This window comes from Lutra lutra, chromosome 7 (genome assembly GCF_902655055.1).
Source record: "Lutra lutra chromosome 7, mLutLut1.2, whole genome shotgun sequence".
Taxonomy (NCBI): Eukaryota; Metazoa; Chordata; class Mammalia; order Carnivora; family Mustelidae; genus Lutra; species Lutra lutra.
The window spans coordinates 4,552,965-4,570,132 of record NC_062284.1 but is presented as its reverse complement, the minus strand read 5'-3'; the positions used below and the strand labels follow the sequence as shown (position 1 = coordinate 4,570,132).

General features: G+C 43.4%; 1 protein-coding gene across 2 annotated transcripts in view; it reads right to left on the bottom strand.

Annotated features, from left to right (window-relative positions):
• SEC11A (SEC11 homolog A, signal peptidase complex subunit) overlaps window positions 1-16,872 on the bottom strand; it is a 39,567-nt gene extending 22,695 nt beyond the window's left edge. For both annotated transcript variants that reach the window (XM_047737644.1, XM_047737643.1), the window contains exon 1: window positions 16,681-16,872. In XM_047737644.1, the coding sequence (XP_047593600.1) occupies window positions 16,681-16,731 (51 nt within the window). In that variant the 5' untranslated portion in view covers window positions 16,732-16,872. The remainder of the gene's footprint in view (window positions 1-16,680) is intronic.
• Between the last annotated feature and the right edge of the window lie 296 nt (window positions 16,873-17,168).

The following is a 17,168-nucleotide window of genomic DNA, read 5'->3' as shown; positions in this document are numbered from 1 at the left end:
AGAGGAATAGGGAACAATAAACAAAAGGGAGAAATAGAAAATTAAGATGGGAAATTCTTAAACACATTAATAATCACATAAAATAAAATGACCTAAGTATTATACTTAAAATGTGCCTGCCTGGGACGCCTGGGTGGCTCAGTTGGTTAAGCATCTGCCTTTGGCTCAGGTCATGATCCCAGGGTCCTGGGATCCAGCCCCACATTGGGGTCCCTGCTTCGTGGGGAGCCTGCTTCTCCCTCTCTCTCTGCCGCCCCCCCCTGCCACTTGTGGCTCACTCTCGCTCTCTCTCAAATAAATAAATAAATAAAACCTTAATTTTTTTTTTTTAAATGTAATTGACTAAAGCAAAAATAGGGGCACCTGGGTGGTGCAGTCGACTGTGCATCCAACTCTTGGTTTTGGCTCAGGTCGTGGTCTCAAGGTCATGGATCCAGCCGTACTTGGGCTCTGCATTCAGCACAGAGTCTGGGATTCTCTCTCCCTTTCCTTCTGGCCCTGCCCAGCTTGTGTGTGCTCTCTCTCTCAATAAATAAATAAATCTTTAAAAAAAATAAATAGGGGCACCTGGGTGGCTCAGTGGGTTAAAGCCTCTGCCTTCGGCTCGGGTCGTGATCCCAGGGTCCTGGGATCGAGCCCCACATTGGGTTCTGCTCGGCAGGGAGCCTGCTTCCTCCTCTCTCTGACTGCCTCTCTGCCTACTTGTAATCTCTGTCTGTCAAATAAATAAATAAAATCTTTAAAAAAAATAATAAATAAATAAAATAAAGCATGATAACAATAAGGTATTCTGGCAACATGTACAGAGGTAAAACACACAATAGCACAAAGGCCAGAGGAGGGGAAATAGAAATATATTATTGCAATGCTTTCATACTGTATATGAAGTCATATAATAGAAGTTGAAGATACGCTGAGGCAAGTTAAAAAAAAAAACAAAACAAAAAACACAGGATGGGGCACCTGGGTGGCACAGTCAGTTAAGCATCCGACTCTTGGTTTTGGTTTGGGTCGTGATCTCAGGGTCAGGAGATGGAGCCCTGCATGGGACTCTGCTTGGGACTCTCTCTGCCCGGCTTTTCCCCCCAAAGTAAATAAGTCTTTAAAAAAAAAAAAGAAGATAAACCTTAAAACAAACAAATAAGGTATACCAAACAATACAGCAAAAGAAATAAAATGGAAACATTGGGGAAAAAAAACCCTCAACTAATCCAAAATAGGCAGAAAAAAGAGGAATAGGGAACAATAAACAAAAGGGAGAAATAGAAAATTAAGATGGGAAATTCTTAAACACATTAATAATCACATAAAATAAAATGACCTAAGTATTATACTTTAAAAAGTTAACTATTGTCCAATTAGATTAGAAAAAGAAGCTCAATTATACATTGCCAACAAGAAATGCATTCTAAATATAGATATAAATATTGTAAAAGTAAAAAGACAGGAAAACATACCATGCTAACATTAATCAAAAGAAAACTGAAGATCAGACAGATGGATGAAGTGGACATATTAATATTACACAAAGCAGATTTTTTAAAAAGATTTTATTTATGGGGCACCTGGGTGGCTCAGTGGGTTGAGCTGCTGCCTTCGGCTCAGGTCATGATCTCAGGGTCCTGGGATCGAGTCCCGCATCGGGCTCTCTGCTCAGCGAGAAGCCTGCTTCCCTCTCTCTCTCTCTGACTGCCTCTCCATCTACTTGTGATTTCTCTCTGTCAAATAAATAAATAAAATCTTTAAAAAAAAAAAGATTTTATTTATTTATTTGACAGAGAGAAATCACAAGTAGGCAGAAGAGGCAGGCAGAGAGAAAGGGAGGAGGAAGCAGGCTCCCTGCCAAGCAGAGAGCCCAATGCGGGACTTGGTCCCAGGACCCTGAGATCATGACCTGAGCCGAAGGCAGAGACTTAACCCACTGAGCCACCCAGGCGCCCCCACAAAGCAGATTTTATAGTAAGTAATTTTACCAAGAATATGAGGGTCATTTCATAATGATAAAGAGGTGAGTTCACCATTAAGACATACTCTTAAACATCTATGCAACTACAGGAATACAGGAATACAGGAAACAAATACTGACAGAACTGCAAGTAGAAACAGACAAATCCACAGTTGTGGTTAGAAATTTCCAAATCCCAGGGAACCTGCGTGCCTCAGTCAGTTAAGCATCTGCCTTCAGTTCAGGTCATTATCCAGGGTCCTGGGACTGAGTCCGGCATTGGGCTCCTTGCTCAGGAAGGAGCCTGCCAAGGACCCTGCTTCCCCCCAACCCTCGCTCTGCCTGCTGCTCCCTCTCCTTGTGCTCACTCTCTCTCTCTGTCTCGGTCAAATAGATAAAAATAAAAAAAATAAAAAAAAAGAAGAAGAAGAAGAAGAAATTTCCAAACCTCTCTATCAATAATAACTGATACAGCAAGACAGAAAATCGTTAAGGATAGAGAAAAGGTGAACAACACTTCCAACCAATTTTACCTAATCGGTATTTACAGAACATTTTGCCCAATGGCAGATACACATTCCTTTTAAGTCTACATAGAATGTTTACCAAGATAGACCATATTCAGGACCATAAAAGAAGTCTTAATAAACAGAAAAGGATTGGCATGCATGCCACGCGTATTATCCAATCACCACGGAATGAAAACAGAAATCAGTAACAGAAAGACACCTAACCCCCCCTCCAATATTTAAAAATCAAATAACAGATTTCTAAATAACCCAGGGTAAAAGAAGAACTCAAAAAAGAAGTTAGAAAGTATTTTGACCTGAATAAAAATGAAAATACATCAAAATCTGTGGGATGCACCTAAAATCTGTGGGATGCACCTAAACAGAAGGAATTTTATAGCAATAAAGGCCTATGTTAAGAAAAAAAGAAAAGTCTCAAATTACATGTTGTATTTTTGTTTATACTCAGTTCAAATTATTTTGTAACTTCTCTTGTGATTCTTCTTTGACCCATGGGTTGTTTTGAAACTGTTTAATTTCCAAATATTTGTACAATTCCTAAATTAAGCTTCTACCTTAAAACAAAAGAAAAAGCAAATGAAACCCAAAGTAACTCACTGCAAGCGAACACAAAAACTAAGAGGAGCGCCTGGGTGGCTCAGTCGGGTAAGTGTCTGCCTTGGCTCAGGTCATGATCCTGGAGTCCCAGGATGGCGCCCCAGGGATAGAACCCCATGTCAGGCTCCCTATTCATCGAGTAGCCTGCTTCTCCCTCTCCTTCAGCCCCACCCCTCTTGCTTGTATGCGCACGCTCCCTCTCTCTCTCTCTCTCTCATGCTCTCTCAAACAAATACAACCTTAAAAAACAAAAATAGAGGGGTGCCTGGGTGGCTCAGTGGGTTAAAGCCTCTGCCTTCGGCTCAGGTCATGATCCCAGAGTCCTGGGATGGAGCCCCACATTGGGCTCTCTGCTCCGCGGGGAGCCTGCTTCCTCCTCTCTGTCTCTGCCTGCCTCTCTGCCTGCTTGTGACTTCTGTCAAATAAATAAATAAAATTAAAAAAAAAAACAAAAATAGAAAAATCAGCAAGGATACAGAAAACCTGAATACCATCAACCAACTAAACATCTAGAGAACACTCTACCCAACAGAGCAGAATACACATTCTTTTCAAACACACATGAAGCATTCTCCAGGGACCAGGCTCTTGACGTAGAAAAAAAGAGCCTCAAATTTTAAAAGAGTGTGGTCATAAAAACTATGCTTTCCAACCACAATGGAATTAAATTATAAATCAGCACTGGAAAGAAATTTGGAAAATCTACAGATATTCAGAAATTAAACAACATTTTTCTAGATAACCTGTGGGTCAAAAAAGAGATCACAAGGGAAATCATAAAATATTTTGAGAACCGAGTGTAAACAAAAACACGACATATCAAAATTTATGGAATGAAGCTAAAGCACTGCTTCAAGGGAAATTTATAGCTTTAAATACATATACCAGAAAAGATTTTAAATCAATAACCCAAGATTCCACTTTAAGAAACTAGAAAACATAGCAAACTAAACACAAAGCAACCAGGAAAGAAATATAGTTTAGTTTAAAAAAATAGAGTTTTTTTTTAAATCTTAAAAAAAAAAAAGAAAATATGGTTGAGACAATACATTTTATGTGTATTTCACCAAGATTTTTAAAAATTATGCTAAATGAAAGTAGCCAGCTGCAAAAGACTACATTTTAGATGATTCCATTTATACTGATCCAGCTAAAGCAAACTGTAAGAGACAGAAAGCAGATTAGTAGGTGCTGGGGGCTGGGAATGGCAACAGGCATCAACTGTAAAAGTGCACAAAGGATCTTTCTGGAATGATGGAAATGTTCTAAAACTGGTTTGTAGTGACTGTTGCACAATTCTATAAATGTACTGAAAAATATGAACTATACATTTAGAATGGGTGAATTTTATAAATTGTATGTTAATAAAGCTTTTTTTAAAGGATTTTATTTATTTACTTGTCAGAGAGAGAGAGAGAGAGAGAGAGCACAAGCAGGGGGAATGACAGGCACAGGGAGAAGCAGGCTCCCTGCTGAGCAGGGAGCCTGATGTGGGACTCAATCCCAGGACCTTGGGATAGTGAACTAAGCCGAGATAGACACTTAGCTGACTGAGCCACCCAGGTACCCCAAAGCTTTTTTTTTTTTTTTTTTTTAAAGCACACACAAAATAGAAGCAGAATAGGAAAGGCCTCAGAGTAAAGGAGGTCTTTTTAATTGACCTGAAATCCAGAAGCTATAAAGAAAATACAGGTAAATGTGACTACCAAAACAAAATAAAAAAGCAAACAATAATAAAAAAACCCTACAACTATGCATGGCAAATTATACTATCAGTCAAAAGACAGATGACAGACTCTAAGAAAATATTTACCATAATGTAGAAACAAAAGACCAATCTCCCCATAAACAACTCTGAGGAAAAAATAATCACCCAAAAAAGGAAAATAGGCAAAGGCTTATGAACTGCTAGTTCATGGAAAATGAAGTAAAAACGACCTCAAAATCATATGAAAATACACTCAACCAAGCTCAGAATAAGGGAAATACAAAGTAGAACTATCTTGAGGTACCACTCCTCACTTACTAGAACAGCAGAAACTCAAAGCTGGAAAGCGTACAATGCCGGCAAGGCTACAGGAAAAAGTCACTTTCACTTTTTAAATTTTTGAACAATATAAATATAATATCTACTCATTACTCATTAAACTACTCATTGCAAGGAGGGGAGGGTGAGCCCACAAACTCATTTCAACTACCTTAGTTGTCTCTCTGAGGCACTTGGCATTTGATTAACTCCCTCACCCCCCCGGTTTGTTACATCAGACCTGTAAATACAGGTGTTCCAAGATCCAACCTTGGTCCTTTTCTCTTCCCATCCTGCATGCAATCTTGTCTCTTCGTGGCTTCAGTGACAATATATATGCTGATGACACCCAAATCTCTATCTTCTTATCACACCACATACATCCCCTAGGTAAATACATTCAGTTACTTACTGAAAATCACCCCAATGTTACACACACCATAAATTCAGCAGGTCCAAAGCTGAACTCAATCCCTTTCCTCAATTCTCTTCCTCCTTCCACACTCTCTAGCATAGCGACTGGTGCCATCATCAGCTCAAGGCCTCTGGATTTCACCTCCCCAACAACTCTCACATCCGTCTGTGGGCTCCCTGTCACTACTGCTTTATCAGGTCTTGTTTCCTCTCACCAAGATGAAAATAATTCCACAGGTAAACAGTTCTACCTCTAGACTTGCATCCATATAACTCATCTGCCTATGTATTATTTTTTTAAGGTTAAAATGAAATTATTGTACTGTCTGCTCCAAATTTTTTTTTTAAAGATTTTATTTATTTATTTGACAGAGAGAAATCACAAGTAGGCAGAGAGGCAAGCAGAGAGAGAGGAGGAAGCAGGCTCCCCGCCAAGCAGAGAGCCTGATACGGGGCTCGATCCCAGGACCCTGGGATCATGACCTGAGCCGAAGGCAGAGGCTTTAACCCACTGAGCCACCCAGGCGCCCCTCCAAATTTTTTTTTTTAAAGATTTGTCAGACAGAGAGCACACAAGCAAGGGGAGCGACAGGCAGAGGGAGAGGGAGAAGTAGGCTCCCTGCGAAGCAAGGAGCATGATGCGGGGCTCGATCCTAGGACTCCGGGACCATGAGCCAAAGGCAGACACCCAACCAACTGAGCCACCCAAGCGCCCCTGTCTGCTCCATTTCTCATGACTTATAAAGTCTGAACTCCTTAGCGTACAAGGCCTTCCATGATTTGGTCCTTGCTGCCCTCTTCAACCTTACTCCTTGCTATGAGTGATATTCCAGGCTCATAACCATAATCATAATCTAGCTTAGAATGCAGGATATCACAGCCCCTCAACAATACTACTCCAGGGCGCCTGGGTGGCTCAGTGGGTTGGGCCGCTGCCTTTGGCTCGGGTCATGATCTCGGGGTCCTGGGATCGAGTCCTGCGTCGGGCTCTCTGCTCGGCGGGGAGCCTGCTTCCTCCTCTCTCTCTGCCTGCCTCTCCATCTACTTGTGATCTCTCTCTGTCAAATAAATAAATAAATAAATCTTTAAAAAAAAAAAAATACTACTCCATGTGGCAATCAAAACTACAAGGTACTTTTTTTTTCCCCCCAAAGTAGGCTCCATGCCCAGCGTGGAGCCCAACATGGGGCCCAAACCACAACCCTGAGATCAAGACCTGAGTGGAGATCAAAAGTCAGAACACTCAACTGACTGATGCACTTGCGCCCCAGTACATATTCTTAATAAGTCTTAATGATGAAAATCAGGGGTTAGGTGCCCGGTCTTAGTAAGACAATCAGCTTCTAGAAATGCCAACTTAAAAGAGGCTCATTCCATGTTTTTGTGACAATTCCCTATCTCTGAGGACCCCTGCAGCAAGAGAAATAAGACCACTAGGTATGCTTTTGGTAACAAGGCTTACCTGAAGGCTACATCAGCTCTACAGCTTTCTATCATAATCTGGTCAAGGGGACCCTTGACTGGCCCTCCATTCCAGAGTAAATTTATTTACTTTATTGATGATGTCAGACTGACTGGACTTGGTAGTTGAACCTCGTGACCTAGATTACCTGGTAAAATACGTATACAGCCAGAGTGTGGGAAATAAATTCCACAAAAATTCCCCACCCAATGAAAATTCTTGGGGTCCAGTGGTCCCTGCTAAGATATCCCTCCGAAGACAAAGGCTAAGTTGCCGCATCTGGTTCCTGCTACCACTAATAAACTTAAAGCCTAGGGGGCCTCTCTGGATTTGGGAGGCAACATATACCTCATTTGGGTGAACTACTCGTCTCTTACCCAGTAAATCCATTCTGAGCCATTTTTGCGTGGAGCTCCACAACAGGTCTGAGCTGCCATGAAAGCCATTCTAGCACTTGGGCCATATGACCTAGATGTCATGGTGACTGAAGTATCTGTGACACACAGGGAGCCTCTGGCCATTCTCTATAGGTGAAATGACAGTACAGGTCTTTGGATTAGGGACAGAGCTATGCTATGCTCTGAACCATTCTCTTGAGTAATAGCTTCTAGCTTGTTACTGAGTTCTAGAAGAGATCGTGCATTTGATCACGGGTCACCAAGTTACCACGTGACCTGAACGCCGAGGCTTGAACTGGATGTTGCCAGATACAGCAAGCCATAAAGCTAGGCATTCACACGGCACTCCACCATCAAATGCGAGTGGTCCGTACAAGTCTGGGCTTGAGCAGGTCCTGAAGACGTAAGTAAACTGTATGAGCAAGAGACTGAGACCCTCACACTCACGCTCATGTTACATTGCTTCACCTCTCTCCTCCTATATCTGTCACCTCCTGGGGAGTTCCCTATGGCCAGCTGACTAAGTCAGACTTTGGGTTCTACATAAACCATCTAGCACCACCTGAAAATAGCTGTGGCATTACACGCCTACTCAGAGTTGTCCACCAGGGCCTGTAATTAAGGGAAATCCCTCCAGCCAGCAGAATTTTGAGTGATACAACAGTTATTCATTTTACCCGGAATGAGAGATGGCCACAGGTGTGGCTTTAACTGATTCAGGAGTGACTAGCAGTGTGGCTGGACGGCCAGGGACTTAGAAGGGATATGACTGAAAAGCCAGAGACAAGAAGTTTGGGGAAGAGGTATGTTGAATGAGCTCTCCAAGTAGGTATTTAGCATGCGAAGACAGCTGGGTTCCATATAAAAGTTCACCAAAGAATGACGTCAGCAGAGCAGTATCTTAATACTTAGGTAGATAAAATTCCCTATTCTCTGGATATCAGTCCCCCACTCTGCCCAGCTCTTCCTGTCTTGCACAATGATCAAAATGGCTGTCTGTAGCAACCAAGCTGAAGGTTAGCAACACGGATTTTCACTCACCGAAATGAACTTGGTTCTAGCCATGATGAGTGCCTAGTCTGCCAACTGCAAAAAATCAACAATGACACCACTCCTGACGCTGGTTCAACTCCATCCTGGGAGGGGCAGCAATTTCTCCTTACTAGACTATATTCTGGAAATGGATCTGTCTTCTTTGTCCTTGGTATTTGTCAAAACCACCATCCATTAACTAATGGAATGCCTTATTTCCCCATCACGGTATCCCATTCAACACTGTGTGTGATCAGGAAACTTATTTTATGGAAAATTAGAGCTCTGCCCCAATCCAAAGGTCTGTGCTATCACTTCACCATTTCCATTTTATGGAAAATTAGAGGCATACAGGCCGTGGAACTCACTGGTCTTACGATGTCTCCCATTACCTTGAAAGAACAGCGGAACAGTAGGCTAGTTATCAGTTTACTGTCTCGGAGCTCCAAATCCATCCTTGTGTTACCTAACCAGACTCTTTCCCAACTGGCTCAATGATGTTACGTTTTATTAATAAAAGGCATGGGGGGGGGGAACCACTGCAAGGTGATGAAAGGGCTTCTCCTGTCAGTTCCATGTTTTATCTCACACAGTAGCAAGTGCATCTGTGTGCAGGTCTGACAGTGCTCACTTCAGTTACTATCACAGCCTGCTGCTGGCCACACGATCTCTGGCAAGCTTCTCAGCCTCCCGGCAGGCCACTGCTATGAACCAGCTCCAGCTCACTGCCATGCAAATGTCACTGCCATGGTAGATGCATGTTCCCACACCCTCTCCAAAAAGGTCTGAATCTCAGGCTTGGGAGGGGGGTTGGAGAGAGGTTATTTTCTTATTCCTTTCCACTCCCTCATCCTAGAGGGTATTATTAGTTGTTTTCTGGATATGCTATTTCCTGAACCTCTTAGGAGTGCTCTTGTACCCATTTTTAGTAGTTAACCATCTTTTACTAGTTAACAGTTTTTTTATATTAAACTTGTCTCTGTTCAATTACTGATAAGGTTTCTACCTTCTGAGTGACACAGATGGTCTTTTGAGAACAGTTATAGCACCAGCAGGACTTTGTGGGGCTGGGATGATGTCTAACGCCTTTCAGTATATGGTATGTGCTCTGAATCAGAAACGAACCTATGGGATTATTTCTTCGACAGGTACAATTCACGAGTCTGGAATTAAAGGGTGACTGGGACGCCTGGGTGGCTCAGTTAGTTGTCTGCTTGTCTCAGATCACCAACTCAGGGTCCTGAGTCCCACACTGGGCTCCTTGCTCAGCAGGGAGCCTACTTCTCCCTCTGCCTGCCAATCCCCCAGCTTGTGTTCGCGCTCTGATAAATATATAAAATCTTTTAAAAGAAAAGGGAATTAAAGGGAGAGAATGGGAGCGATCCTTCTCACTATAACCCCTGATAATCTGCTAGTGAAAATTCTGCTTTCTATTTTTATAACTTTGGATGATGCTGGCTTAGAAATTTTCATTCCCAAAGGAAATATCCTTGCATCAGGGGACACAATGGTTCCATTAAACTGCAAGTCAAGACTACTACCTGGCCACTTTGGGCTTCTCATGCCAGTGAACCAAATGCAAAGACTGCGGGTTATTTACTGACAAGGGTGATTGATGCTGACTTTCAGAAAAAAATAAGGCTGTTTCTAAATAATGAGGGAAGTGAGTATAACTGGACTACAGAATCCTCTGAGGCCTCTTAGTCCTCTCATGTCCTGTGATAAAAGTTAGTGAAAACTACAACAATCCATTTCAGGCGGGACTACTCTTGACATCAACCCTTTAGTAATGAAGGTTTGGGTCACTCCGCCAAACAAGAAACTATGACCACTTGAGCTCTTGCTAAGCGCAGAAGGTTTATGGAATTTTTTTTTTTTAAGATTTTATTTATTTATTTGACAGAGATCACAAGTAGGCAGAGGGGCAGGCAGATAGAGAGAAAGGGGGAAACAGGCTCCCTGCGGAGCAGAGAGCCCAATTTGGGGCTCGATCCCAGGACTCTGGGATCACAACCTGAGCCAAAGGCAGAGGCTTTAACCCACTGAGCCACCCAGGCACCCCAGTTTATGGAATTCTTTTTTTTTTTTTTTTTTAAGGAGAGAGGCTTTTTTTTTTTTTTTTTTTAAGATTCTTTATTTTTTATTTGACAGAGATCACAAGCAGGCAGAGAGGCAGGCAGAGAGAGGAAGGGAAGCAGGCTCCCGGCTGAGCAGAGAGCCTGATGTGGGGTTCGATCCCAGGACCCTGCGATCATGACCTGAGCCGAAGGCAGAGGCTTTAACCCACTGAGCCACCCAGGTGCCCCAGATTATGGAAGTCTTAATGGAAGAAAGAATACATCTAAAACCACATGACCAATTACAGAAACAAAGAACAGCTGCATATTAGACAGAAGCATAACTTTGCCTTTACCTTTATTTGAAAAATTAAATACAATTAGAAGAGGTGTATATGGTTGCCGACTTGACAAAGGGTAGACTACAGCGGTTTGCTCCTTGCTAACTTGGTTGGCTAAGATCCCGGTAGGGATCTGGGGTAAAGTTGGCCAAAAAAGGAAATGTGCCCAAGATCTGGAAGGTGAAAGGGAAGCCGCTGCGACTATGCTGAAGGCCACTGTGGTTAGAGGTGGTGAGCAACAGACGTCAAGAGCCTACCGCAATCTGGTCTGTCCTTGCTCCCTCCTGTCCACGCCCGGCTCTTCTGGCGGACTGACAGAGCCTGATGCAGACGCAGCAGCCACCCACAGGCTTCACCTAGTCTCCATCCGAGCGGTTCCACTCCATCAGCAAGACATGGAATCCATCCCCAGATGCCGCGGGAGGCTTGCCTTTGTCCTCCCACAACAGTGCTTCAGAAAAGCCAGTTAATGACATTTCTCTGATTCTCCGTCTCTCAGTTTTAGACTATTACTTAGCCAGCTTCTCCCACCATTGTGTAAGATCTAATTCCTATGACAAATCCTTAATTCCATAACAGTCATAGTGGTTCTGCTTCCCAGACTAAACTCGGACCCGATAAACCATGGTTTTCGGATAAAGCTTTCTGTCTCTGTGCACAAGCTGTGTTTGATACCACATGTCACCTTGTTCCCTGAAGTCAGAAAAGGCAACTCTTTAAAGTTAAAACCACAATTTCTGCGTAACTGGTAGGCTTGTGCCATTTGGCCGTGGGAATGAACTATCACGCTTGTCTTTGCGTCCTCAGAGAGGAATATTACGAAAAAGACCCCAAAAAACTAAGAAGTATGAAGTATCTAGAAACCATTGCCAATAAATGCCTTAATCCTTACTATGGGGCTATATTCCAGATTTTGCTTGAAGTTACACAGGATAAAGAGTGGTTTTTGGATGCTTGAGAATATGCTCATGGACGGTAAGTGCATTTTATAATTTACCTGGGATTTCCCTGTCTGTTGAGACAGAAGTTAGTATTTCTACACTGAAACTTGACAGTTACTTACTGAATGCAGATACCCTGTCAATAACATTTTTCGGATCCTAAACAAAACTATTAGTTTTCAAAAATCTGGATAGATCTGTCCTCTGCACTGTATATACCGCCTATTTGTTGCACACTCATTCATATTTGGTTGAAGACTAAGAAAAATCTCCTAGGTTTCTGTGTGCTTTACTGGAGGGCCAATTTATTTAAAAGAAAATTATCAAAGCTATCTAGAATTCAATCAGGTATCATTACAACAGCCACTAGGAGTTGAGCAATCCTAAGTGATAAGAAGATATAAAAAGAATGAAGGGGGCGCCTGAGTGGCTCAGTAGGTTAAAGCCTCTGCCTTCAGCTTGGGTCATGAACCCAGGGTCCTGGGATCGAGCCCCACATCCAGCTCTCTGCTCAGCAGGGAGCCTGCTTCCTCCTCCTCCTCCTCTCTCTCTCTCTGCCTGCCTCTCTGCCTACTTGTGATCTCTATCTGTCAAATAAATAAATAAAATCTTAAAAAAAAAAAAAAAAGAATGAAGGATTCCACTAAGTCCTAAGGTCTTTAGATTTAGGCAGGAAGACATACAGATAATTAAAATCCAAAGAAATGCAAAATTCAATCAAGTAATATGGAGGAGCTAATAAGCAAATTTCATGAAAGTTGGATTCATCTCATCAGGGCTCAAACATGAATCTAAATAAATAAATAAACTCTTTTAAAAAGGATGGGGGCACCTGGGTGGCTCAGTGGGTTAAAGCCTCTGCCTTCGGCTCAGGTCATGATCCCAGGGTCCTGGCATTGAGCCCTGCATCAGGCTCTCTGCTCAGCGGGAAGCCTGCCCCCACCCCTGCCTCTCTACTTGTGATCTCTGTCTGTCAAATAAATAAACTCTTTAAAAAACAAAACAAAAAATAACATGAATCTAGTCACATCCTGGCCAATATCCTCTGGTCATTAAGAATTCTCAGCAAGGGGCGCCTGGGGAGCTCAATGGGTTAAAGCCTCTGCCTTCGGCTCAGGTCATGATCCCAGGGTCCTGGGATCAAGCCCCCCCCCCCCCATTGGGCTCTTTGCTCAGCAGGGAGTCTGCTTCTCCCTCTCTCTGCCTGCCTCTCTGCCTACTTGTGATTTCTCTCTGTCAAATAAAATCTTAAAAAAAAAAAAAAAAAGAATTCTCAGCAAGCAGAGAAGACAATCCCAAAAATTACATGTGAAAGCAACCTAAAAATTATTTGGCATGACATACTCATTTTCTTAGCAGGTAAACATCTTTTAACCCAAGGAAAATTTGTAATTAAGAACAGAAATGCTTAAAGGAAATTATGTATAGTGTTAATATTTTAATGTTAAAAACTGTGCATATTTAGTATTTTAAGTACTTACAAAATTTTAAGAGAATTTGCTCCATTAAAGTAATAGGTCAGATTTGCAGTTCCAATTTGAAATATACAATCAATTGTTGCAGATTTATTATTTTAATCAGAAAGTTTACCATTTATACAGAGCTGAACCATTTCAGAAAACTTAAGTAGCCCAGACACATAAATATTATATAAGTATGCAGTGGTTTGTTGAATAATGGATAAGGAAATTTTTAAATTTATAGTATTTTTAAGATGCTTGTTTGTAAATTAGCCCAAATATTCAAAGGCCCTTAAAACTGACTGTTAAAATTTCCTATACTTTCTTTTTCTTTCTTTCTTCATCGGGCTTCCTGCTTGGTGGGAAGCCTGCTTCTCCCTCTCCCACTCCCCCTGCTTGTGTTCCTGCTCCTGCTCTCTGTCAAATAAATAAAATCCTAAAAAAAATTTTTTAGGGGAGCCTGGGTGGCTCAGTCATTGAGTGTCTGCCTTCAGCTCAGGTCATGATCCAAGGGTTCTAGGATTGAGCCCCGTGACAGGCTCCCTGCTCAGCAGGAGGCCTGCTTCTCCCTCTCCCATTCCCCTTGCTTGTGTTTCCTCTCTTGCTGAGTCTCCCTCTGTCAAATAAATAAATAAAGTCTTAAAAAAAATTTTAGCTTTTACAAACTGAATATTATATTTTAAAATGAAAGATAACTATAAACGGGCTTTTTTGGACACAAAGACCACCTCAATGGGAATCAAAAAACTAACTTATTACAAGGGGTGCCAATCAATTTACCAAATTTTCAGTTTTACAAGCTGTGTTGTTAAGCAGTGTTATTAAAAATAAGTACAATTAAATTACATTAAAAACAAAGTTAGCAAATAATTTAAATTCATTAGTTCCTGGCTATTTTACTTCATTTTCTCATCATCTACGTTCTTGAGGTTATTTTTTCTATGTTATCTCTAAGGTGGAAGTTTTAGTTGCATGCTACCTCCTTTCCTCCTAATTCCAGATTCAGTGACGTCACGTTAGTAGTGTGAAATCAGCCATGTTGGGTGTATCTGCACCATGGAAATAGGCAAACTTGATCAATCAGGGTTTCGTGGATTAAGAAAAGCCTCAGGGAGACAGTGACCCTATACTTCAGTAAAGGAGCCACACACCAAAGGGGAGAAGACAAATGAGATAGTATACAAGTGCTAAAAGGGAGCTCAGGTAGAAGGTAGGGCTCACCTTATATCCTAGGACAGTCCATAAAGATTCACAAAGAATACAAGAGGAGTTCTCAAGACAGTTGAGTATGCGATGTTTGAATACAACAATGTTCACAGAAACAGTGACATGAAATAGGTAAGAAAAGTAAACTGGGACAAGACTGAAACAGTGAGAAATGGCAGCCTGTAAATGACCGGGATTTACAGCAAATGCCATTCTAAGGGTTTGGGCCATTACCTACAAAGCAAGGAGGAGCTACTATAGGTTTGAGGGTAGGAGAGAGGGCTTTAATATGGCAACCACATATAGGATTCAGTAAAGACAGTGAAACACTTCACCCTTGGAAACTGTGAAGCCAACCAAAAAAAACCTGCATTACATATAATAACCAAAAGTCTTGAGTCAGGTGTTAAAGAACCAATGAAAACTCAAAGCTCCAAAGAACACAAGCTCTGTGATTCTATGTATATAAAATGCAAGGTCATCTACACTGACAAAAAGCAAGTATGTGGTTGCCAGGTGCTAGAGAGATGAACTACAAAGGAGCACAGGGGCTCTTGCGGGTGACAGAAATGTTCTGTTATCTTAAGTGAGCTGGGTGCATAGAACTGTGGAAACTTATCAAACGGTCCACTTTAAACGGATGAAGCTCATCACACTCACACGCGTTCCCCTTGAACCTGATAAGAAAAAGAATTACAACTCAACTTAATCAAACATTTGATGTTATTTAGAGACAAATGGAAAAGTTATGCAAATGACAGCAGTTTTAGAAGAGTGAAACCAAACTGGTTTCCCTCCTTCCATCTGATTAGCTCTCAGTTATCTACAGTCACTGCCAGATACCATGTACAGGTAAAACCTCAGTTCAAAACTTTCCCTTGCCCCACGACCATGCTATCCAATTCCTCCCATCCCCTCCTAACGACCTCCAGGAGGTTGCTCGTTTTCTTCATCTGTATTATGGGAGTAATATGACCTACCTTGCTGTTATACAAAACACTCCACATATAGCAAGAGCTCAAAATAGTTATTATTTGCCTTAGTCATTCTCTACACACTTATGCTCCTTGAAGGCAGAGTTGTCTCACTGAACTTTTCATCTCTCTCAGTGTACCTAGCATAGGTTACAACGAACAGTAGGCCCAAAGTACGAATTTCTTCAGAGAAATGTCTGTAGCACCTGGAAATTCAGATATGAAGAAAACACTTTGCCACAAGTGAGAATGGAATTGTCACCATAAAGACACAAACCTTTCATGCCATTTAAAAAGAATGATCACTTATGACTGTAGGAATTACGAAACAGGTCCAGGAGGGGACACTGAGCTACGTGAAGTCTGAAGCAGAGAAAGGGAAAGAAAGGTGCATATCCACTTCCTTACCTGGTAATTATAAATAGTGTAAAATAAGTCCAAGAGAAACATCTTCAATAGTGACATGTTAAATTCTTAACAGTGAAATACTACAAAAAGGTCCAAGGCGAGCAAAACCAGGCTCTGCGAGCAGAAGAGGAACCTTTTCTAAGGACTGAACAACTGCAGCCGTGTTCCAGTACCATCTGGCACATGGTCTAGAAGTTCAAGATGGAGTAAGGAAGGTTTAAGGACAAAATCAGAAGATCTGAATTTCAAGATCCCGGTGCCATTAATACTGGGCAGTAAACCCGAGGATTCTGAGGGCTGCCACCTGCCTGCGAAGCGGTCTCAAGGACAAGTGTCACTACCGTCCCAACTCTTAAGTCAGAGGTGGTCCAGGGAAAGGCATGGCAGCCCGCTGGGGCCCAGCTGTCCTAGAAGGGTTGCTACAGGCTAAAAGCAGCACAACGGCGGCCTACACCGCCTTCCCGAGCATCCCAAAAGCCAGCGTAGTCCTGAACTGCTAAACCTTGTCGCCGGAACTGATCTGGAGTCGCGGCGATTGCAGGAAACACGAGTTTGCCGCCTTCCCAAGTCTCAAATGTTAAGCAACCCCAACTCCCACAGAGAAAGCGCCCTGCGGTTTCCATTTGCTCTCCTGCCTCCTTAGCAGGAACGGAACGTGAGGAGCCGGCTTCCCGCTCCGCCCCTGGCAGGCCCGGGCGCAGCTCGGGGCTAAACCCAGGGGACGGACAAAGCGACCTCTGGCCACACGTTCCACAAAGACAAGGAATGATCCGGGCGTCAGACCCACTCAGGCCCTCGCACAGGCGAGCAGAGGTCTCTGCCGGGCTCCGCAGGGGCGGCGTCAAAGGGACACGGGGAGCCCCGGGAGACAGTGGGCGGCCAAGCTCACCTGCCGCTTGTTCATTCGCCGCACATCGTCCAAAAAGTCTAGAGACAGCATGGCGCGGCCGGCGAGGGGGACACGAGCAGCGGAGAGGGCGCGAAGTGACCAGCGGGCGGAACGGCTGGCGCACCGGCCGGGCTCGCACTGGACAGGACCCCGTGGCGCCCGCACTTCCGCTTCCGGGGCGGGAACCGGCGCTCCCTTCTTCCCTCCCTCCTCCGCCCCGCGCGTGGCTGCGGAGAGCAGACAAAGGGACCCGCGAGTCTTCTAATCGGGTCTCCCGGCCTCGTCTCGATGCAGGAGGGCGCTCCCACGCCGAGCCGAGCCTGCCGAGAACCCACCGGAGCCCTGTTTCCGCGCTTAGCCCCGGCCCCTCCCGGAGGCGGCGGCCCGGGCTCCCCGGGAGGCCGCCCTTCGACCTCCGGAAGGCGGGCTCTCGCGCACGCCCGGCCAATCGGGAGCGGGTCTCCGGTATCCCGGCGGCCGCGGCGGCC